We start from the raw sequence: 25,376 nt of genomic DNA on the forward strand, positions 1-25,376 counted from the left end.
CAATTGATGTAGCAACTAATGATTCTAGCTTTAAACATGTGACTTCATTTGAAGCGCTTATTCCGTGAAACATTATAGCTGCCGGTAGTGTCAATTTGTAGGCTATGTGCCATCATGGTTAGGCCTATACTGTGTACATTTAATTTACAATGAGATTCCATGTGCGAGTATGGCTTCTGAATAATTGGTGTGCATTTTCTTCGTTCTACCCTACCTGGTTGTACAGTGTAACTGTACATGTCCTGAACATTATGAAGACATTATATCTTGCTGTCTCAGAACAATACACAACTGTAATGTTCTCTCTGTTTGGTTGATTCGGGCTGTCGTTCAAGCCATCCTCCAATCACGATCAGCCTTACATGATAAGGCTATTTTCACTCTGTATGTACAGTACTCTCTGTATGTTGTAAAAACGGTTCTGGTCAGAGAAGAACACTAAGCGAGGGTGAATGAGGTTGACAACGGCTCAGTTGGAGCACCACGCTTTGGTTACCTTTACATTCTGGGTGGCCTGTTGCAGGTGAGTGCTGGAATACTTTGACTGTTACACTTTATTTTCCAAACACTCCGATCCCTCACTGTAACGCAACACCCAGGAAGCTATATTAAGTAGTCACACACGACTGAGACACAGGCAGTGACTTTCTGCTTAAAAACAGTCCTTTTTTTCTCGCTAGTCACATCTTTTCAGTGACGTTTTCAAGCACGTTGCAAAGAGAAAGTTTGTTTAAAATGTGTGTGTTGTAAGGCCAGAATCTGAATGGGTGATGACACGGCTAGGCCAGTCAGTGCTTGGCTATGGACATCATACTGCACAAGGCTTTAGAAGACCATAGCCCTACGACAGTTCGAACGGGGGAGGGTAGATTAGAGAAGATGCAAAATTTGTTCGAGGAAAACGAAAGTACGCCACTGCGACCTAATGTAACTGATCATTTATCTGATTTCGATATAATTCGTTAATTTTCATATTTAGTTTGGTGATTTCAGATCGTTGTGTTGCTCTGTAGCGTTCATCCGGTGAAGAGAGTTCATATTTGTGTTATTGTACAGCCAGTGCCGAACTGTTATGTGTCAATAAGTTTTAAGGTGGACGCAGCTGGGGATGAGAGGGCCCTGGCATTCGAGCTGGGTATCAGAGGTATGTTTGAATATGTAGCCTAGGCTATATGCCGTCATGACAGAGAACTTGTTGGTATTTTAGCCCTTATCAAAATCACAGTGTCGTTTTCACCTAAACCACTCAGTCATCCAGTGTGAGGTTTGCGTCAGTGTATCGCCGCTCTCGAAGTGGTCAGCGTGGTGCTTTTTTGTTTTTCGTGAATTATTTAATGTCATCAATGGGCTTTCATTTATAAACGTGTTGTTATAATCGTAAATTCCATCCCTCAAAGCCGTTTGGTGTACATTTTAAGTCACTGTTCGGTAAAAAACGACCATGCAAAAGACTAAGACAACATGTACGACATGGTAAAGCGAGTATTTGCATTCCTCTGAGAAACGAGAGCACTACCCCTATGAAATGCACGGCTACATTGTTACTAAACGAATGATGGCAGCGTTCGATTGCGTGAAAACAATCAAATTAGTGAAGTTTGGTTACAATTCCATGGATGTTTGTCACTTATAGTCGCTCGTGGCCTTTTGGAACCATTGCATGTTTTGCATACGACACGTTCAGCAGGCGGGCTGGAGCAATTTGAGTCTGAGAGCTAGCAAGCTAACAAGCTACTTTTATTCCTAGTAACTGGTAGGAAATGGTGACTATGATGCCCATTAAACGTATTGCTGCAAATATCTGGACGGAAAATCCCTAGTTTAAGTAATGAAAGGTGCCGATTTGTCCATGCGGAATACCTTTGTCAATGAATGCATACGAGTTTGACAGGAGTGAGATTTATACTTCATTTTCCCCAAAGCAAGATGGACTCTCATTCGCTTGTCTATCCTTTCAGACCCTAGATCGACATTTTGCATAGATGCTAATGTGAGCTTTATACTAAGGACTTTGGGTTAGGTAAACAAAATATTAGTTTATAGTAATTTATGAACAATGTTGCTCATGTAATGTTTACGATGGGTTCACTTTATTGATTCCGTGACAGCCTAATCGGGTTTACAGTCAGCACCGGTCTTACCAGAAAATAACCGCGACTATACTGTAGTTTAGCCAATCTTATCGACTGAACTGTATTTACCTGATATTGCGTCTTTTATTATGTACTGAGAGTTAACTGCTCTATTTTCTACGTTCCTGGGTTTCTGAAAAGCGCCTATGTACGATGGACTGCACATATTTGGAATCGACATCGTGTTTCAACAACAACAAATAATGTCCCACAATAGTTCGAAGCCTTATCACATATCGAAGACTAGACTACACACCCGTTTTAAGTTCTTGTCACAGTGATGATTAATAAACATGTTTACTATGGCTACTGAAGAATACAACTAGAATCCTAGCCTCTGTGGTTGTTTGGTGCGTTAACCAAGCATTGCAAATGTATCGCTTGACTGAGAGCAGTGTCTTGTATTTTATAGGTCATCATCATCGCATGACAAAGCCTGACTGACAGATTCATCTTCATCTTTCAGATACAGCTTTTCCATAGTCTGTGCCTAAGTAAGTATGCCTGCAATCCATCCCATATCCTCCAGGTCAAGGTTTCTTCTCTTTTGTTTACCTATTTGTCAATTGCCCATGGTATCCACTCATTGATATGCCATAATGCCTCATGTTATTATATCCTCATTAACAATATAGCCTGTGTCTCATCATATTAATGTTACATAATTGATTGTCATACCTGATTTGAGAGTAAGCACAATAATCATTTCTATGGTTATGTCAATAATTGCACAGTGTCATTGAGATATAGCCTTCTAATTAAGATGATTATGTTTCCAAATTACATCATTTCTTTATTTAAGAGTAATTCCTACAATCCTGTGGTTGCATAACCTGCACACTAATGAGCTGTTTCAACAATGGTGAAACAGTGTGACTCGGTCTCAGGTGTGTGTGTGCACACTATGCATGCCTCCCCATAGCACAACCCTCATAGGGCTCTGAGCTTGTCTTGACCAACCTGACCAGGAAAAACTCAGGGCCCTTGTTAGGTCACATGGTAAGGGAAAAACTCAGTGCCCGACTCTAGTACATGATTTGTAGTTGACGCTTTAATAGTATGCCAAGATTCAGAAGTTCACTGCGTAAAAGAGACTGCAAACCAGTTTGAACAAAGTTAAAGGTTATGCAATGCCTTCAAAAAGTATTCACACCCATTTACTTTTTCCACATTTTGTTGTTACAAAGTGGGACCTTTTTTGTGGGTCAACAATCTACACAAAATACTCAAATGCTTTTCACACCTCAATTATACAATATTTGCCCATTTATTATATGAAACAAAAAAATGTGAAGTTGATTATTGCTAGATAGCTATTTTCAAGTCGATTTTCAGTCAAAGCTGTAGCTCGGCCACTCAGGAACATTTAATGTTGTCTTGGTAAGCAACTACAGTGTGTATTTGGCCTTGTGTTTTAGGTTATTGTCCTGCTCAGAGGTGAATTTGTTTCCTAGTGTCTGTTGGAAAGCAGACTGAACAAGGTTTTCCTCTAGGATTTTGCCTGTGCTTAGCTCTTTCTTTTTATCCAAACCCCCCCCCCCCCCAAAAAAAACTAGTCCTTGCTGATGACAATCGTACCCATAACATGATGCAGCCACCACCATGCTTCAAAATATGAAGTGGTACTCAGTGATGTGTTGTTGGATTTGCCCCAAACTGTTTATGTTTTATTTATTTTTTACCTTTATTTAACTAGGCAAGTCAGTTAACAACAAATCCTTATTTACAATGACGGCCTACCCCGGCCAAACCCTAACCAGGACAATGCTGGGCCAATTGTGTGCCGCCCTATGGGACTCCCAATCACGGCTGGTTGTGATACAGCCTGGAATTGAACCAGGGTCTGTAGTGACGACTCTAGCATTGAGATGCAGTGCCTTAGACTGCTGTGCCACTCAAGGCAAAAAGTTGATTTCTTTGCCACATTGTTTGTAGTATTACTTTAGTGCCTTATTGCAAATAGGAAGGACACCTGTATCTTTGTAGTGACTGGGTGAATTTATACACCATCCAAAGTGTAATTAATAACTACACCAGGGTTATTCAATGTCTGATTCTTTTTTTATTTTTACCCATCTACAAGTAGGTGCCCTTCTTTGTGAGCCATTGGAAAACCTCCCTGGTCTTTGGTTGAATCTGTGTGTGAAATTCACTGCTCGACTGTGGGGCCTTACAAATGATAGTATGTATGGGGTAGACATTTAAAAATCATGGTAAACACTATTATTGCACACTTTTGCTTACACTGAACAAAAATATAATCACAACATGTAAAGTGTTGGTTTCATGAGCTGAAAAAAAAGATCCCCAAAATTTCCCATATTCCCCAAAAGCTTATTTCTTTCAAATTTTGTGCACAAATGTGTTTACATTCCTGTTAGTGAGCATTTTTCCTTTGCCAAGATAATCCATCCACCTGACAGGCATAGCATATTAAGAAGCTGATTAAACAGCATGATCATTAAACAACAGTCACTGTTGTGAACAGAGTGCCCCATGGTGGGGTTATGGTACTTGCAGGCATAAACAACGAACACAATGGCATTTTATTGATGGCAATTTTAATGCACAGAGATACTGTGACGAGATCCTGAGGCCCATTGCCGTGCCATTCATCCGCCACCATCACCTCATGTTTCAGCATGATAATGCACGGCCCCATTTCACAAGGATCTGTACATAATTCCTAGTACATAATTCCTAGAAGCTGAAAGTGCCCCAGTTCTTCCATGGCCTGCATCCTCACCAGACATGTCACCCATTGAGCATGTTTGGTATGCTCTGGATCGACGTGTACGACAGTGTGTTCCAGTTCCCGCCAATATCCAGCAACTTCGCACAGCCATTGAAGAGGAGTGGTACAACATTCCACGGGCCACAATCAACGGCCTGATCAACACTATGTGAAGGAGATGTCGCGCTGCATGAGGCAAATCGTGGTCACACCAGATACTGACTGGTTTTCTGATCCACGCCCCTACTTTTTTAAGGTATCTGTTGACCAACAGATTCAAATCTGTATTCCCAGTCATGTGAAATCCATAGATTAGGGTCTAATGACTTTATTTCAATTAACTGATTCTTATATGAACTGTAAGTAAAATCTTTGAAATTGTTGCATTTAATGTTTTTGTTCAGTATATTTGGGCTTGCCATAACAAAGGGGGTGAATAATTATTGGCTCAAGACTTTTCTGCTTTTCATTTAATTCATTTGTCCAAAAAAACACTAAAAACATAATTACACTTTGTAACACAAAACACAACAAAAAGGCTGTAACATAATGAAAACATTTAATGTAGAAAAGTTAAGGGGTGTGAATACTTTTTTGAAGGGACTGTACATGCAATATTTCCACATGCAAATAGCACGAGATGTCAATTATAGTAGTAATGAGGGATAACATTGCACATGAAGACAATTTTAACTGTCTGATTTACTAGCACTCTAATCATTGTTGTTAAAGGCAAATGTCTTTTTGTTTATTTTATCACCTTGTTACACCACATGATATCAGAGAAATTAATCAAGATGCTATATGGTGGATTAATGGGACAATCTGCAGTTGCTACATTGCTACATTTTGGACTTTAATCAATGATACCCATTGATTCTTGAAGAATGTAACATAAATGCCTCATGAGATTAGTTAAACTGTCGTCCCCTATCAGAACCCAAAATATTAGCATGTTTTACGCCAATGTTTGTAAACAAAGTAAATGTAAACAAACACTGTAAAGCCTCAAAATGGACTGACCATCCATGTTGATATGGATGGTCGGTCAATGCATCTATCTCTATCCATGCATTTGAGTGGTTACATTTCTCCCACCCAGTCCCTCAGCTTTTTACTGAAAGACTGGTGGGAAGCCTGCTCTCTTATTGTTTCAACTGTGGATTGCTCCTATTAAGGAACTTGGAGGCAAGTATCTGTCAAAGTCCTGAGGTGTATACTACGATGCTAGCTAGATCTATTCAGGATTTTTAAAAAGCTAGCCAGCTTCAGATTCACATTCCAACTCGGGCTTCATCCATTTTAGGAAGGTGGATATTGATATTGTACCTGCCACTAACGCAAGCCAGGTTTGTAACCGCATGTGCATAGCCCAGCGAGTCGAACACCAAACTCTTAATTGAGACAATTCTGAAACCACAATCCAAGAGCAAGTCAGTGCCACATTTAAATGTCTAAATCAATGTGAAAGAAAAGTTATCCTGCAAATAAGCTATTAGAAGTGTTGTCCTTTTATTTATGCGTATCATTCTTGACGTCTTTGGTGTGCTTATCAAAAAGCACCCTTTTTTTCTACTGATATCGATAAAATTATTTAAGTCATACGAAAGTTTTTACTGCACATCAAGTTTGAAATATATCCTGTAATTGCTAAATGTATAGTGTGATAGGTATTTGAGTATTACTATTTTTAAAGGGCAATTCCACCACTTTTCAACCTCATTTTCATTATCTCCAGCACAATACAAGTGTCTACATATGTGAAAACGGTGCATTTCCAAAAAAATATTAAGCTTAAAAGTTCTACCCGATGACATCATCGAAAGCATGAGTTGGCGCACACCCAGAGAGAATTATTTAGTGTAGAGGTGCTGACTAACAGCGAATAAAATGTAAGCTATAAAGAGTCTCTCTCTCAGATATATAAAACCAATCAAAAGTTGACACACCTACTCAAACCAGGGTTTTTCTTCATTTTTACTATTTTCTACATTGTAGAATAACTTAAATAGTGAATGGAGGACGCTTTTCCCCGTGGTTTATTTTCATGCCAGCCAGGTAGACTATACTCCTCTTTTAAAGAGAAGCCAATTGCTTAATATTAGGAAGGTTGAGAAATAAATATAGTAGGCCTAGCCTATAGAAAGCTGATGGGATCCTCTTTTTAATTGAGGCCCATCAGTCTTTTCTCACGCAATTGCATCGCCTATAGCAGTGGTTCTCAATCTTGGTCCTGGGGACCCAAAATGGGTGCACATTTTGGTTTTTGCCCAAGCACTACCTGATTCAAGTCAAAGTTTGATGATGAGTTGATCATTTTAATCATAATTTTAAATAAGCTGTGAAGTGCTAGGGCAAAAGCAAAAATGTGTACCCCTTTGGGTAGCCAGGATCAGGATTGAGAATCACTGGCCTATAGAAATGTTTCCCAACATGAGCTCATGGGCTCTCATGAAGTGTTTGGTTAGATTTTCGATTACGTTTGCATTGACGTCAGAGTGATTAGAGAGACAATAGAGTGCTGAGTACCAGGTAGTTAGCAAGTTTGGTAGGCTACTAATGACTATCAGCCACATCAGAGCTTGGAGAAGCCTAATTACAGTGACTAAACGGTCACATCGAATTAGACTGCCATAATGACTCGTGACCGTTGTGGTGGTAATACGGTCACAGTAACATTACGGTCACGGTAAGTATTTGGACAGTGACACGTGTTTTGTTTTTGGCTCTGTACTCCAGCACTTTGGATTTGAAACAAATACTTTTGTTTCCCTGAAATGGGGGTGGGGCGAGAACTACAGTATGTACAAAAAGTGCTGTAATTTCTAAACAGTTCACCCGATGTGGATGAAAATACCCTCAAATTTAAAGCTGACAGTCTGCAGTGGTGTAAAGTGCTTACAAAATACTTTAGAGTACTACTTAAGTCATTTTTGGAGACATCTGTACTTTACTATTTATATTTTTGACAACTTTTACTTCACTACATGCCTAAAGAATATGTATATACTTTTTTTACTCCATACATTTTCCCTGACACCTAAAAGTACTTGTTACATTTTGAAAACTTAGCAGGACAGGACATTTATCAAATTCACACACTTATCAAGAGGTCATCCATACTGCCTCTGTACTGACTCACTAAACGCATGCTTTGTTTGTAAATGAGTGTTGGAGCGTGCCCTTGGTTATCCATAAATTAAAATAAACAAGAAAATTATGCCATCTGGTTTGCTTAATATAAAGAACTTGAAATGATTTATACTTTTACTTTTGATACTTAAGTATATTTTAGCGATTACATTTACTTTTGATACTTAAGTATATTTCAAACCAAATACTTTTAGACTTTTACTCAAATATAATTTTACAGGGTGACTTTTACTTGAGTCATTTTCTACGAAGTTATCTTTTACTTTTACACAAGTATGACAATTGGGTACTTTTTCCCACCACTGAGAGTCTGCACCTTAAACCTCAGTCATTGTAGCATTTCAAATCCAAAGTGCTGGAATACAGAGCCAAACAACAGGTTACTGTCCAAATACTTTTGGACCGCACTGTATGTAGACACTGGTATGGTGCTGTAGATAATGAATGAGGTTGAAAAGTGGCGGAATTGCCCTTTAACAAAAAAATACATTTTTTTATTAATAAAATATTTGAGTGCAGTGAAAAAATATTTGATATGCATTGGACCCAGCTATCAATTATGCATTTTTTCCCCTAAGTATTGAATACAGTAGTTCATTTACAGAAATTGAAGGATAGATACTGCATACCCTTTACCATAGAGTAAATACACACAGATGTGGGTTAATCTGATCAAATGCTGTGGTATCACAACCTGCCCTAAAACACAGACTTGTCTTCTTTTGTCAGATTTGAGGTTGCTATACCCAAGTATAGAAGTGTAGAATCTAATGGTTGTCAAATCAAATTTGATTGGTCACATACACATGGTTAGCAGATGTTAATGCGAGTGTAGCGAAATGCTTGTGCTTCTAGTTCTGACCATATGGTAATATCTAACAAGTAATCTAACAATTTCACAACAACCCATATGTAAAATGTATGCACACATGACTAAGTTGCTTTCGATAAAAGTGTCGGCTAGATGGCTTTGCACCACACACGTAAGAAATCTTAACTATTCTGCAAGCGTATCTACACTTAGAATTGTGCACTCCATTGACCACACCCTGGCCAAGTGATGATGCCATCAGCCAATTAGAGACATGGGCAGTCTGGTGTTCAGTCTCAAAGTACTTTTGAAATGGCAGCCTCAATTTACTGTTAATTCTGTATCTTAGTACAAAACCTAGTGACCTTACCAAGCGATTTTGGCCTTTTGGTATAATGTTGGCCTTTTTTGTTTTGGAATGACAGTCACAGGGACCATCGTTTGAGCCCTCGTCAGGGTGCCTAATTAAAGGGATCACTTTTTTATGACCTTTAACCTTTAGTCTCTGTTACTACTATGGCCAACACCAGCAGTTGCTCAAGAGACTAAAGAATTCAGTCAATAATCAATCCAATGTATTTGTATAGTGCTACTTACAAAGTCATTGATCAGTGCGCTCAACAAAACCCAACCCCAAATGCTCCGACATGAATTTCCCCTAGGTAAAGATCTGGCATCTGCTTTCCCTCCCCCAATCCTAACCTTAAAGCGTCAATCCATATTGGTGAAACTGCGTGTCCATTTGTGATATTACAACAACAAAGAAGTTACTGCAAACAACAAATACTGTTGCATGGGCGATAGAGCACACTATGTATTGCACCTTTTTTGTTGTTGCATGTTGCGTGATGCTCAGCTCGGCAACAAAACCAATAACTGTGGTGGGGTGGCCAGTGGCGCTATTTCGCAGATCTCAGCTTTAAGCATTAATGGGGAAAACTGACCCAAAATCAGTGTCTAAATGGAGCTTGATCCTATGCCACAATAAGTTGTGAGTGAACTCTGACTGTCTTTCTCCCCCCTCCAGGCTTGGCAGCGCCATGAAAGGTGGAGGAAGGGGTAAGGAGCCTCCTGTGGAGGTGGAGGTGAGCGGCAAGCGGCCCAAGCGCAAGTGTCTACAATGGCACCCGCTACTCTCCAAGAAGGCCCTGGACTTCTCGGAGGAAGAAGAGGAGGAGGACGAAGAAGAACTGGAGAAGGTGAGCGTCTTCTTTTGCAGATCGGGGATGCATTCAGTAGGCACGTTTTGAAATGAAAAGCCATTTGTTATTTGTCAAGTACAGATAGTTTCAGACCTACTGAACATGACCCTGGACTTCCAGTCTTTAATCTCTTGCCACAGTCCCACTTGACTATTGCTCCATGATACATGTACACAGTCTATTTGTTAGTTCACTGTATATGATGCAGTGACCTTTGACTCCAGTATAGAACCATCAGCCTCAGTACTTAACCCCCTTTATGAAGTATCTCTCCCTGGCTGGATGTGGGGGCAGACAGACAGTGCTGGTCTGAAAGGATGTGCGAGGCTGCTGCAGCCATTGGGTTTGAAGTCAATTCTGAATTGGGAATTGCTGATTAATTCCCATTCAATTTGATATACACTGAGTATACAAAACATTAAGGACATTAAGGTCCATGACATAGACTGACCAGGTGAATCCAGGTAAAAGCTATGATCCATTATTGATGTCACTTGTTAAATCTACTTCAATCAGTGTAGATGAAGGGGAGGGGACAGGTTAAAGAATGAGTTTTAAGACTTGAGACATGGATTGTGTATGTGTCCCAGTCAGGGTGAATGGGCTAGACAAAATATTTAAGTGCCTTTGAACGGGGTATGGTAGTATGCCAGGCGCATCGGTTTGAGTGTGTCAAGAACTGCAATGCTGCTGGGTTTTTCACACTCAACAGTTTCTCGTGTGTATTCAGAATGGTCCACCACCCAAAGGACTTCCAGCCAACTTGACACAACTGTGGGAAGCATTGGAGTCATCATAGGCCAGCATCCCTGTGGAACGCTTGACACTTTGTAAAGTCCATGCCCTGACAAAATTAACCTGTTCTGAGGGCAAAAGAGGGTGCAACGCAATATTAGGAAGGTGTTCCTAATGTTTTCCTAATGTTTTGAACACTAAGTGGGTCGTTCCACCAATTTAGGTGCCTTTTGAGTAGTGTAACTTGGTGAAAAAAGTTTTATTTCACCTGATTTCTACATTCTGTCATAAAGAGCACATGTTGAACTTATTAATAAAAAAACATGTTTTCCCATCTCAAGAGGTTAAATAAAAAGATTAGTATATTAAGTGCCAAATAAAGTAACAGGGCTGACAGTAACAGGGTTGACGACTTCATCTTAAATCATCCATAAAACCTCTTGTGACTGGGGGAATGGAAGCTTGTTGTTTGCAACAGGGAGGGGCAAGAATGTAATTGTTAATACATTTCTTCTAGCATGTCTATCTATGGATAACAGGGTTGACGTGGTCAACCCGCTCAGTTTTCCACAACACCAGAAAAATCACCAAAAAGAGTAGAACTAGCTCAACTGCTTTTACGCTATGATTTGACTATAAGATGTTCAATGTTTCTTTTGAAAAATATATTTAAAAAGCAATAGTTTCAACCATATTAAAACGAGAGTTGAGTTCACATAACAGGGTTGACCTTAAAATGAGAGAGAGGTTTTTTTTTTAATAGTATTTGTGCACAATTTCTACTTAAAATATCAAACGGGGACATAAGGCACTCATTTTGTGGAACGACCCAAATACCTTGTGTAAAATATGATTGAAACATTAACGTAACTGTCCAGTGTTTCCAGATTTCTATGAAATATTACCTAAATATTGATGCGAGTAGAGCGCTGATTGGCCAGCTCAGCCAATGAGCCAACACATCATCATGTTCTATGAGGAAATGGCAAGCATTTTTAAAGCCCCAGTGCAGTCTAAAAAGTGATCTCTGCCAATACCACAGGTTTCCTGTTTTCCCCTCCCTACTCAGACAGTCCTAGCAAAATTCTTGCTAGAGAAATTGGTCTTTGCTAAGAAGCTATTTTTGTTTTAATTAAAAAATGTAAAAACAATCAGTAAGGTACTTAATTGTGATCCAGAAATGATATTGAGATAAAAATGGCTGCATTGGAGCTTTATTTGTTTCTTTATTTTTTGGTAAAAATTATTTAACCTTTATTTAACTAGGCAAGTCAGTTAAGAACAAATTCTTATTTACAATGACGTCCTACACCGGCCAAACCCGGAAGACGCTGGGCCAATCGTGTGCCGCCCTATGGGACTCCCAATCACGGCCGGTTGTGATACCTTTAAAAGGTCTGTTTAAAATACAAGATTGGGGTAGGGTTTTTAAGTGTTTTTTTTCCCCCTCCAACTTATGCTTTTGCCACAAAGGAGTGTAGGATGTGTCAACAACCATTATTTGTGTATGATTTAACAGAATATGGACTTTTTAAGTGAGATATTCACTCAACAGTTACTTAATTTCTGAAACAGTTTTTGATAACTAGGTTTGTATGTAGTCTAGAAGTATTCACTTTCATTTTCTGTTATATATAAAAAAAAGTAAATCCATTTGAAATCAATCACTTTTTGACAGCACCCCATTTGATTTAAATGAAACCATTGCCCAAATCTTTGTCCATTGTAGAAGTGCTCAGAAAGTGACTTTTTGGACCTGAATGGCAAAACATTCAAGTGATAAAAGTGCTCAAAGTTGACCTATTTTGCATACTCAACCATGATATGAGACATCCATTTCTTCACCACTGGAAAAGATAAACGGTTGAGATGTATATAATTTAAAAGCTTACAAACAGTATTGTCATACTATTTTATAATTTCTTGAAAAACAGTTTAACAAATTGTAATTTTTTTAACCTTAATACAATAAAATAATGATGCATATTTGCATATGTTGTAGCTTAGACCCTTATTTTAGATCTGAGGTTGTGATTTGCCCGCCTTAGGTTGAGATGCACCTGAATACAGGGTGCGTGTTATGTTTTGGCCAGTACATTTACTAAAATGGGAATAAAATGTACATTTCAACTCTCAAATGGTACAAACAAAGATCGATGGAGGTCCACACCAGAGAATGTTGACTTGTATGGGACTATATGTTTTAAATTATACTGTCAATCCTAGAAATATAGATTATCCAATAGACGTGACCATTTTAAGTTGACATTCGACAGTGGGTGGACCGGTTGTCATCTTTGTGGTAGTAATTAAAAGTCAAAATGTCAATTCAATTTAAATTTCAATGGTGTACTAAATTACAGTGGTCTGAAGGGATAGGTCCATTCTATGAAATCTATTTCTATGATTTGAAATGACACCCACCCTGTATTCAAGAGCAGATGATGTAAAATAGGGTATAAGCTACAACGTATCATTTACATTTAAAGTTAAGTAATTTTTATATAACTTCAAGAAATTAAATAGTTTGAGAACCCTGTTTGAAAGCTTTTAAATATCAAAGTCAACCATTTTTAACTTTTCAAATGATGAAGACATGGATGTCTCATGGTATGGTGGGGTATGCAAAATGGGTCAACTTTGAGAATGTTATCTCCTGAATATTTTGCCATTCAGGTCCAAAAAGTCACTTTCTGACCACTTTTTCCATTGGCAAACAGGTATGGAAAGTTTGGTTTAAATCAAAAAGGATGCTGTCAAAAAGTGATTTGAATTCCAATGGATTTACCCAAAAAGGACATTTTGAATTATTCCCAAAGAAATATTAACTGAAACAATCGAGCCTTACCATTGTTATGATGATGATGTTGTTGATGATGATAGTGGTGGGGGTAGTGATGATAAAGATAGATATTTCAATCACTGATGCATCTGTCCACAGCCATTGCTGGTCAGGGAGAGCCGAGGGCCGGAGGTGGCATGCGGGGGGCCCATGGAGGTGGAGGAGGACTCTTCAGAGCAGCGGGCCCGCCGGCCCATGAACGCCTTCCTGCTTTTCTGCAAGCGCCACCGTTCACTGGTGAGGCAGGAGCACCCTCGGCTGGACAACCGCGGTGCCACCAAGATCCTGGCTGACTGGTGGGCTGTGCTAGAGCCCAAAGAGAAACAGAAGTACACAGACATGGCCAAGGAGGTGAGCACCACCAAAACCCTGTTCTGGAACTGTCAAATGTTTTTTTTATTCTCTTCGGGGCGAATCCTAACTTCATTTAAGTATCATTTTTACATCAATGTATGACTAAGTTAAAATTTGACTTAAGTTAGGATTCTCCCCTTTCTGTTTCTCTAAACAGACCATTCCATTTGATTTAGTCATTTGAGGAGAGTACTTTAAATTCAGATCATTTTTCCTCATGGACTGGCAGAGTTCAGAGAGAATGAACCTTGATTTGTGCAGTGTGACAAGCAAATGAGCAGATCAAGCGCTCCAACACTGGATCACAAGCAAACTAATTTGAAAGACTATACTGAGACAACACCTCTTCAGTATGTTCTGCATTTTGCTAGAGTAGGTATTAATTGCTGCGTCTTTCTTTTGCTGATAACCATTCTGGCTTTGTGTCATCTTCCAGTATAAGGATGCCTTCATGAAGGCTAACCCAGGCTACAAGTGGTGCCCCACCACCAACAAGCCAGTCAAGAGCCCCTGCCACACTGTCAGCAACGCACGCAAAAAAGTGTGGTCTTTCCCTTCCAACTCCCCTAAGGGCTGTGCCACTGCCAAGAAAGTGCCCAAGACTGACAGCACACCACAGCTTAATTTCGCCATGGCAGGTGCGTCAAGTGACACATTTCTGGGTAAAACAGCTTATAAAATATGAATGTCATGTCTCAGCATAGCTGCCACTGAATTACTGTCAAATTAGTAAAGATTCATCCCAACTTGCCTTCATTTTGTGCCTTCCCAGATCCCACAAAGATGGGTGGCCTAAGCATGCTACTGTTGGCTGGGGAGCATGCCCTTACTGCCAGAGAGGTATGTCACATCATACTGCACTGAACAAAAATATAAATGCAACATGTGAAGTGTTGGTTTCATGAGCTGATATAAAAGATCCCAGAAATGTACCACATTAACAAAAAGCTTATTTCTCTCAAGTTGTGCACAAATGTGTTTACATCCCTGTTAGTGAGCCTTTCTCCTTTGCCAAGATAATTCATCCACCTGACAGGTGTGGCATATCAAGAAGCTGAATAAACAGCATGATCATTACACAGGTGTAGTGGGGACTATAAAAGGCCACTCTAAAATGTGCAGTTTTGTCACACAACACAATGCCACAGATGTCTTGTCTCAAGTTTTGAGGGAGCGTGCAATTGGCATGTTGACTGCAGGAATGTCCACCAGAGCTGTTGCCAGCTAATTGAATGATATTTTCTCAACCATACCATAACCCCACCGCTCCATGGCGGGCAGGCATAAGCTATGGACAACAAATACAATTGCATTTTATCGATGGTTATTTGAATGCACAAAAATACAGTGACGAGATCCTGAGGCCCATTTCGTTTTAAGGTGTCTGTGACCAACAGATGCATATCTGTATTCCCAGTCATGTGAAATCCATAGATTAAGGCCTAATTTATTTATTTATTTCATTGACTGATTTCCTCAAATGAACTGTAACTCTGTAAAATCTATGAAATTGTTGCATGTTGCATTCATATTTTTATTCAGTATAAGTCCTGGGCTGTAGTGCAGCAATTCACCACCAGGGGACCTCAGAGTTATATGGGTTTATGAAATAACGTAAAGGCCCAGTCTAGTGGTTTTTCAACTCGTCAAACTGAGTTTATCCATGTTGTGCAACAACTTTAATCTAGAAATCATTGTTTTAGTGAAAATATATCTGAAGGACTTAAGTCATTCTCTCATTTGTTGGAAAAGCACTGTGAGATGCAAATTCAAAGATCACGTTATTCAAATGTTTGTGGTGAATGTGTGAATTGAACCTCCACAGATTTCCTCCAGTTCTTCAAAGTCTGGAGCCACAGATGTCACTAAGCACCCTGAGAACTCCTCCCTATTCCAACTTGCTGAGGTAAGACCACCTAGAATGGGATGGTTCTCTTTAACGTCTTGTAGCACTATTTAGTAGGCCTGTCACGGCAACCGCAGTCTGACACAAGTTTGTTGATTTTATGCCAATATGCATTGATGTATAAAAAAAATAGCCTACATTACATTTATTATCTATTTGCATAGAAATTGTTCAGTTTGCTCTTAAAGTAACCCTACCATACCCAACACACCACATATGCCACAATCATAACATTCCCTAAAATGATGGCACTACTATGCCTTTTCTGTGATCTATCTTGCACTGACTTTACATCAAGCTGCAATAGGGAAAAGGAAGTGAGGCTCATTCCTGTTGAAATGGGTCAGCCAACCCTCAATTGTGTGTCCCTTTCCAGATCTCCTCCAGCACGCTTCAGCCCAGTTTAACAGACACAGCTGGCGAGGGGAAGCCCTTGAGTCGGGGGGACCAGGCAGAAGTAGGTATTCTCAGGAAAGGCTATTTGTGACCACATGATTTGGCTCAATGTTATTGACCTGTAACATTCATAGGCGAGGTGCCAACTGCTCAGCATGCTTACATACTGCACGAGTATGTACTTTTATCATTCTACAGGGTATTTTAATGTGCTATTAAGTAGTTGGTTTTTAAACCGAGTGGGGTACCTTCCTGCTTACTGAAATCCACATCAACAAAATTCAAATCTGCCAATACTTCCACTATTGGCTCTTCCTAATGTGTGGGCATGCCTTAAGGGAGGGCAGAAATGAAAGCATTCAGTATATACCTACCATACTATTTAGTAGACACAAGTAACAAATATGAACATACCGGTACATAATCCCAGGATCTTTATCCATTCCACCTTTCTTGTTCCCATTTTTCCTCAGACGTGGTCTGGCACCTCACAGCAGGGAAAGTCTGACGTACCCAAGATCAACGTCAAGTCCCCTCTTTTTCAACTGGCAGAGGTACTGTCTCAAGTCTGCCACTCTGCACAACTACATGCGCTTTATAGTTTTGTCTAATTATCCTCTGTTGTCTATTAAAGCAGATCTCCTCTGATTCAAGCCAGTCGACTGCACCGGAGGGAAAGCAGTGTAGCCAGTCAGCTCTCTTCCAGCTCGCTGAGGTACTGCAGGCCCTCCATCACAAAACCTTTAAGGGTCCATTTAAGCCCATTTGATATTACTGAAATCTTCAAAATCCCTATAGTGGAAATGACTAATAGTTATCTCCAGCACTTTCACATTGATGTGACTACTGAAATGTTCATTTATGTGCACTGTTGTGTTTGGTATAGATGTGCTTGGCCTCTGAGGCAGGGAAGATGGAGGCACAGGACGATACCTGTGCCCCACACATCAAAACTGAGACGGTGGTCAAGGAGGACACTGGGGGCAACATCCCCGATTTTCCTCTTTCCTCTCTCCCGTCTTCCTCCGCTTCTTCCTCCGCTTCTTCCTCCTCCACGCCCACCAACGCCAGTCCCCCACCGCTCAGCGGCCAAGCGGCCAGCGTCAAAAAGAAGAAGAAGAAGAAAGAAGCTACTGCCAGGGAGCCACCCAAAGCGGTGGACAAAGACAAGATCCCTCGTCCGGGTTCGCCCAAAAAGACCCTCAAAAAGCGACCATCGTCTGAGTCTGAGTTGGAGAGCCTCCTCTACACTATCGAGGCCGTGGCTAAAGGGGCCTGGGGCGACGCCGAGGAGGATATACCCAAGAAGAAGGCCAGCACCGCCGTCGTTTCCATTCCGAGAGAGCCCAGCTCACCCAAAAAGAAGTCCAAAGCCAAGAGGCTCCTGAAGGCTAAGGAAGAGGCCGAGATGGATGAGGACAAAGAGGATGGAAGGTGCAAAGAGCTGCCATCGACAGTGGAGGCGGTAGCGAATCTAGCAAGCCCCAAGACAGAGGCTGAGGAGGGCAGCATCGGCAGCACCCCGGACCCCCTGGGCAGCACGGAGAAGCACACCGCCCCTCCCAGCCCCCCGCACATCAAGCACAAAGTCGAGGAGAAGCAGAGGGAAGCGGAGGCCAACGCCGAAGGGTGTGGCTCCAGGAAGTCTGAGAGAAGCTGCAAGGGGGCGCTGTACAAGACCCTGGTGTCGGAAGGGATGCTGACCTCACTGAGGGCCAACGTGGACAGAGGTATGTATTAGTAACCCCCCTGCCCTATCTCCACAATGTCTATCAATATGCTGTTATTTTACACCCATTCCGAGCAAATCCCTGTTTTAATTTTACTGGTGGCTCCTCTAACTCTGTTTTTGACACACACACACACAATCAGGCAAAAGAGGCTCTTTTCGAAGTGGATCTGATGAAGGGGGCTGGACTGACGAGACCTGGGCTTTCTCACAGATGGGACCCACTAATCCCAAGAAGCTAAAGAAGTCAAAATCCAAAGACGAGACGGCGCCAGGGTGAGTCCCCTGTCCAAGAACATTTTACCCCAAAAAGTGCTAGGTTTTATCACTGAAAACTGAATGAAATATGACTTGTGGGAGCAGAATATAGTGAACGAACAATAAGCCCATTTGACAAGGGGGCACGTCCATCATGCAAGGAGTCACGTTTGTACTAATGGAAGTGAATGGCAGTGGAGATTGGCTAAGTGCGCTCGTGGTTCGAGGCTCTTTGCATTTACGCAGCAAGTCTGTTTTATTTATAGACTACTAGTGAATTGTTGGATGTGGAAAATACATTATTCTTTCAGTGTCTATTTACCTAGCTCCGCTTTCTTTGCGGTGTAATCGGGTCCTCTGTGTGCAAGTTAACATCCGACTTTGAGGAATCTCTGAAGAGAGCAAATAGGCCAGGTTAGGTTATGGGCACTCCCACAAGTGTTTGAAATTTTAATGTGGGCACCTCCATAAGCATTAACAATAAGGTTTGTTCATCCCATTCATATTTTTTGAAGTGTAGTTTCCACCCATTCATATAAGGCACTTCGTAAAAGGGTTTATAGCGACTCGGTAATCGAGGAACATAGCAACAGTTGGTCTTATTTATCCGATCAAGGCACACTTAAAACACGCATGAGGGAACTTGAAAAGCTATTATTGTGTTGGCATTTCTATCGAAATATTAAAAACAACAGTGACAAACAAATGACAACGCGTTTCCGCAAGATGAAAAGCCTTCATGAAGAAAGTGGAGTTGAGCATGTTCCCACCCGTATCTAATCAACAACATACCTTTGCAGTTTGGGGAAACTGGAGGAGGAGTTTGAGAAGAAGTTCAACAGCCTGCCGCAGTACAGCCCTCTGACATTCGACAAGAAAAGCACCACCGTCACCAAGAAGAAAAAAACAGACGTTAGCAGCGCACCGGAGGAACAACCCCCAAAACCTGCCAAGGGTAAGCAGAGAATGTTACCGGAATGTTCACCAAACATTTCAATATGTTTTGACAGAAGCCATCCCTCCGCATCCCATACCGCTCCTGTTGCTCCTCGCTTTCAGGAACTTTACCACATTGTTACCATTTAACATGGCATGCAATGCTTTTGTTTCTTTTTTTGTTTATCTTTTTTTGTTATATCAGGTCCATCTCCATCTCAGAAAAAGACTTTATTCCACAAGATTGTTAGCAAGTACAAGCAGAAAAAGGAGAAACCCAATACTGTGGACAAAGGTGAATTAGAGCATCTTGTAACGTGTGTGGATTGTAATCCAGTTGTGAATGTTCTTGACATGGTATTTACACATAGTTGGAGATAATGGACACATTACGCAATGTAAAAAAGTGACCACGTAAGTACCATGTGTTTTTATTTCACGTTGAATTTAGACACATGTAAAATATTCTCTCTTTGCAGTTTAAAACTTGTTCAACAACTAAAGAGAGGAGTAAATAAAAAGTGAGCCATCTAGCAGAAAAGGGTCTTGGCCGAATCCATTCTTGCAGTCAATTCATGATTTACGCATTAATTATCTTGGAGTTAGGTGCCCAGATCTCAAGTTATAATTTTGGTTCAATAATTCAAAAATCCTTATTGAAAATGAGTGGGTCTTTACAAATGTTATCCCCTCTCAGACATAGCGATGCATAGTGACTCTCCTATGTCAGACTCGGCTGCCAAGGCCAAGCAGACCCCCGCCCCATGTGCCACCGCCACGCTTTCCCCAGAGGCCATGGGAACTAGCGCTAGCATGCCGGTGGGCAGCCAGAAGAGGAAGGCTAGGAAGAGCAAAATAACCCACCTGGTGCGCTCGGCCGACGGCAGGGTGTCCCCAGCAGAGGGTAAGTCTTTCCTAACAGGTAGTAGTTTATTCTGTATATTGTATGTGAGCTGGAAAACGCCAAATGAGGGATGTTCTGTCCATGCCATTTTGAGAGGCCATTTTGAATGACAGGCAATAGCCTCATGGCATCTGCTTTGGTCCGTTTTATCACAGAGGACAAAGTCAGGGACCTGACCCCGGAGCAGGACGACAAGCCATTACCCCGAGAGACTTTATGCAACGAAACAGGGTGCTACAGTGCACCCAAGCAGGAGGAAGCAGATAGGAGCAGTGCACCCGAAGTCCTGCCCGCATTCTTTAGCCTGTCTGCCCTTGCTGAGGTGGCAGCCATGGAGAACATTCACAGGTAGGCAGCCAGAAATATAGGAAGAGGGACTCACCTTTGCTTCAAGGAAGCTGTTCCTTTTCATCTTTTGTTTAAACACTGTTACATTTTTCTCTGTACGCTTTGAACGTGAATTCGCTACGTTTTATTTTCTTTCAATTTGTGTCCTTAGATAACCAGGGAGTTTCATAACTAATCAATGACCTTAAATTATCAATCAAGTTCAATGGAGGAGCCAAAACACAACTTCACTAACCAGACAAAAAAACATCCGAACACAAATGCCGAGAACAAAAAGTGCATACCTTGATTGGTTGACCTTTACCGCCTTCTCTTCCTCCTGTACCAGAGGCCAGCGTGTGATTGGCGACAGCCAGAAGGAAATGGCCCAGACCCCTGTCCTCATCTCCTGCGCTGACCAATGAAGTGGATCAGCCGCACTCCTGCCTCCAGCAAAACGAAATGGACGCTTGCGTGTTGTGTGCGTTTTAACTTTTAACCTCCGACTCCTCATCCTGTTCTGGAAGGAAGGAGATGGAACGTGACTTGTGGATGGATCCCTCCTCTGTGGTGAATTAGCTAGAGCTCTGGTCTGAGGGGGAAAGTGGGGTAAGAGACCACCCCCCCAACCTCCTCCCATCCACTCACCTTCTAAGTATTCTCCTGAACCCTTCCCTTGGCAGTAGGATGTCACCTCCCTCCTCTTCCTGTACGGTCCTACCTACTTAGAGTACCCTGAGGAAGGCAGGTTGTGTTCACGTTAATGTGTAATCTTTGTCCGATATTACGCCATTTTAAGGTCAAGTTTTGCAAACAAAAATTGCATTTCAAAAAAGAAAGGAAACCTACACACAGTCAGCTTGACCACTTGTAAGAGAACATCTTCCCCCTTTCACACACTGTTGCAATGTCCCTTCCACCTAGCATACCTCAATGTAGGGATGAGTCGAATCTTGTGGCTTCCTGCACACCTTCCTGCTTGAACAAATTGACACAGCTTGGTAGATAGTCCTTTGTGATTTATTTCATGTGGTACCCTCATTTTGATTTGCCTATTTAGTGTGGTCTAGTGATAAAGCAGACCTCTTAACCTTCCATACCATGGTCAAGTATTCCATATTACTCTATCCCTTGCCTTCCCACCAGCTTAGCAACTGCTACTACGGTGATCTGTTTAACCTTCATTGTCAGTTTGAACTCAACACATTGAGGCTCTTGCATTTGAACTTAAGCTTACGTTTAAGCTTAGATGGGAGGCCTTTGATTAGCATATTGTAAGTCTTAACCTGCCTGTTTTACCTGGCGGTTGGTCCCCTACAGTGGGGCTCAATTTGATGAGAAGCAAAGTTACTGACCGTATGGACAGTTCTCCATGGCCTTAACTCTCTCATTACGACATTAGCCGTACGTCAACCACTGCCATCCCATCCACCGCGCAACCATTCACATGAATTTTACATCCGTTTGAATATACTTGAATGATGAAAATGCATTTTGTGTCAATACTTGATCTTATCGCAGTCTGCGTAGCATCTACAAGGCTAATCCAAATGTGTGCTACTAGTTTCCTAAGAGTTTTTTAACAAAGAACACTGCACTAACGTAGGAGGCGCTTTTAAGATGTAACTTTTTCTTAGTAGGGCAATGTGTTTTCCCTGGTCTCTATTTGTTTTTCCTACTAGCCTTTGAGATTTTCTTATGCCAAGTAACGGTCCACTCTTAGGCAATGAGAATAATTAAGGTTTTACTTTTCAACGCATTTGTTTTTCAGTAACAAGACAATTGCTTTTAATGCTTTGTTTATTTTTTAAATTTTGTTTAAAAAAAAAAATGTTGCATGTTCTAACCGAGGTAGAACAGGCTAGCATCCATTCCATATCCAAATAGCTGATCCTTGTGTCCATTCTTCTGTTTACAATGTGTGAGCTGTAGTAGGGTTGGGGGACTCTTGACATCTGCACTGGGTGTAAGCTAATCAGATGGAAAAAGCTGTGTCAGGCTTATACAAGTAGTGCAAGCCAGTTCCAAGGTTGAAGAGTCCCCAACGATATGTCCTCCATGAAATTATCATTATGCTATATTATTATGACTCTTTTGTTTCTAAGTTGACCAATGCTCTTTTTCTTAGGTCTTACAGTCAGTCCCGCTTCTCTCGCTGTTGCTTTTTCTTTGAGTTTATTGCTCTTTTTATATTCGATTCTTCTCCTTCACTTAAGTGTATTATGATGCTGTTGAACTAGATTTTTATTTTTTTTGCTTTTATCTTGTGTTCCCAACCTCGGTTTTCTTTTCCTGAGGCCTAGTTTACTGGATTAAGACTGTTGTCAAAACGCTCATACACAAAATAATGCATCATTGCTTACTGTACCTGTTAAGCAAATGAGCACTGAGATGAGATACACTGCTTCTAGAAGTGTAGTTTCCACCTGTAGTTTCCGGAGTTTGTATTCTTAAAGCAACTCTATTGCCATTTCTGGGCTACGTCTGAATGATGTGTGCTGTCAGGGCACAACATGAACTTTTAAAAAAGGCTATTAGTGCAACCCTCTTATTGTCCAATGGTGGTACTTAGTTTTAGCCAAGGGATTATAATGCCACAAAGTAGAATATATTGAAACTATATTAAATATATCCTTACAAGTCAGGATTGGACTGACTTGTAGGGATACGAGCAATGCTTCATTCGTTTATTTATCCCTAAAAGTGGGCAAACAGACTGTAAACAAGCAGACCTAAATCATGACTTTCGAACTCCAAGCTTGAAGGAAAGCTTTAAAACAAACATTTAAGACTTAGATATACTGTATATATTTTCCATTTTTGAGAGAAAATAAATTGAAGGGTGACTAAAGTCATCCAAGCAGTAAACTACACATAGTTCTTCCACTGATGGACATCGGTGTTGTTCTTTCACACAAATGAAGCAATTGTCTTCCCCAAAAAGAGTGACGATGTACATGCTTGTAACTAGTGGTTTTGAGACATTTGCCAAAGAAAAGGGAAAGTTGTCTTTTAAATGAAAATTCTGTTGATAACGAAGGTTAGCATAGCGGTTGCACTGCATTTTCTTGGTGTATAGATCTTCAGGTAACAAATGTATTATATCAGCACAACTGATCCTATATATCTGATGGGTTTCCTAAGACTAAAACCCCAAGTGGGAGTGGTGTACATTGTACTGGCACCTTTTCAATGCCTCTTTTAATAGACAATATTTGCACCTTATGATCCAAACCAAAATGATATCATGATGATCTTAAAAATGTAATATCATTAAGTGAAATTAAAAGATTACACAGGTATTTATGTCCATCTTATGACATTATGCATTGAAGTATTTTGATCTAATTTGAGCATTTTAGAATCAAGTTGGTCACCAACCCCACACATCTTCAAAAACAGCCATAATATATCACCCTCAACCTTTTCTATTTAGAAGATGCCTCTATAAAATTCCTATATTATTAGTTATTGAAATGACTATAGACTATATCCTTTTGTGCTAGTACTGTCTCTTGAATGTAATCGATTTTGTACATGTATTTTTCTAATTCAATTTAGGTCTTGACTCTACTGTGTATGTATGCGATGGTGGACTGTTTCCACAGGTGAATAGTTTGTTACAACCTATGGTCCTCATGACAATTCAGCTGCTGTGCTGGGAACTCTGTGGAGGTGTGTGGAGTTGTAAGTCATTGTGACTTACCTGCCAACGTCTGTTAAAGTTATATATATGAGAGAGATTTTTTTTGTTTGTAAGGGACAGTGTCACCCCGGACGGTTTTATTTGTTTCTTCTCTGCAGTTCAATGAGGCTCTCACTTCAGGAAAGGGTGAAACCAGGGACACTCATGCAATTACAAAGAACAATTGCCAAACCCTCTGTATTCAAGCTTATTTATTACAATTTCTTTTTTATAGCTGTTCATTTAGTTACAAAAATAGAAAAACTGAATATGCACCCAGATAAAAAAATAGACTTTCTCCCTTTACAGGAATGTAGATCACGGCTTCCCTTTTGTTCTTCTGAAGAGATGACGCCAGATCTTAAGTATGTTTCCTCTGATAGCTTGTATAATGTGTGCTCAATCTTATTTATGTCAATAGTACTGTATCATGACATGTATGGACTTGATTGTTACAGCCCAGTTGTTCAATGCAGCCTTGCCTTACTGGAGCCCCTGCTTAGTGAGGGATCCCTTAGCCATCGCCCTCAGCCCCTTTCACTGAGTCATGTCATAACACTGTCTGCTGACGCAACTATTATTCCTTGAACACCTATTAAAGTAACCTATATTAAACCTTTTCATCTCACCACAGTCTCTTCTTCAACATCAAAGTGTGATTTCTGGAATCTGTTAAACAATTACCAGTGTAACGTAATTGTTTAACATAAGCATTCTGTTGCAGCACGGCGCTCCAGCTGTTTGATCTGGCTTAATTGGGGGATATCTAGCATAATGGGCACTTTAATGCAGTTTTGAAGAAATGTATGTGACAAATCTCTTCGTCTTCTACTCATTCTGGGATGTGAATAGTGGAAATTGACTGTCTATGTCCTAACCACTTGATTAACCCATTATTAGCCCCAATAAATCTTTGGATCACTGTGACGCCACTTAAAGGCGCTGCATGGTCATTCTGACGTCTGCATTGGCCGTGCAGCATTTACGATGACATGGGCTCTGCAGAATTCAGGGCATTCATACTTCTTGCGCTTCTACGAGCAGCACAGAGCCAAGGATTTGTATAACTAAACCAAGATGGACCACAGCCTGTCGTTTCAAATGGGAGCAAACGAGTCCTAGTGGGCAGAACAAGCAAGAAGGTGGGCAGAGCCAAGCATGAGCTAGCGAGATCCTATAGGCACATTCTAGCTTAATTTGCATATCTCTGTCAGGGAACGCCTACTCTGAAGTGCACGTGTGCAATAAGTCAGTTCACCTTTGCAATCCTAA

The 25,376-nt window shown here is 40.8% G+C and overlaps 1 protein-coding gene across 6 annotated transcripts; it reads left to right on the forward strand.

Moving 5' to 3' along the window:
• The first annotated feature begins 377 nt into the window (after positions 1 to 377).
• On the forward strand, positions 378 to 24,719 carry LOC115148658 (HMG box transcription factor BBX). 6 transcript variants are annotated; one of them, XM_029690745.1, is made up of 17 exons: positions 378 to 523; positions 2,545 to 2,626; positions 9,858 to 10,029; positions 13,709 to 13,960; positions 14,400 to 14,601; positions 14,736 to 14,803; positions 15,789 to 15,869; positions 16,246 to 16,326; positions 16,739 to 16,819; positions 16,900 to 16,980; positions 17,152 to 17,995; positions 18,138 to 18,270; positions 19,053 to 19,207; positions 19,394 to 19,483; positions 19,886 to 20,092; positions 20,248 to 20,440; positions 20,769 to 24,719. In XM_029690745.1, exons 3-17 carry the CDS (start codon positions 9,871 to 9,873, stop codon positions 20,842 to 20,844), a joined length of 2,703 nt encoding a protein of 900 aa, XP_029546605.1. In that variant the 5' UTR covers positions 378 to 523; positions 2,545 to 2,626; positions 9,858 to 9,870; the 3' UTR covers positions 20,845 to 24,719. The 6 variants fall into 6 exon arrangements, with proteins under 6 accessions (XP_029546605.1, XP_029546609.1, XP_029546610.1 ...); XM_029690749.1 differs by having other exon boundaries at positions 16,903 to 16,980; XM_029690750.1 differs by lacking the exon at positions 20,769 to 24,719 and adding an exon at positions 20,592 to 20,695.
• Positions 24,720 to 25,376: the final 657 nt, after the last annotated feature.

The sequence above is a fragment of the Salmo trutta genome, chromosome 15, assembly GCF_901001165.1.
Source record: "Salmo trutta chromosome 15, fSalTru1.1, whole genome shotgun sequence".
Taxonomy (NCBI): domain Eukaryota; kingdom Metazoa; phylum Chordata; class Actinopteri; order Salmoniformes; family Salmonidae; genus Salmo; species Salmo trutta.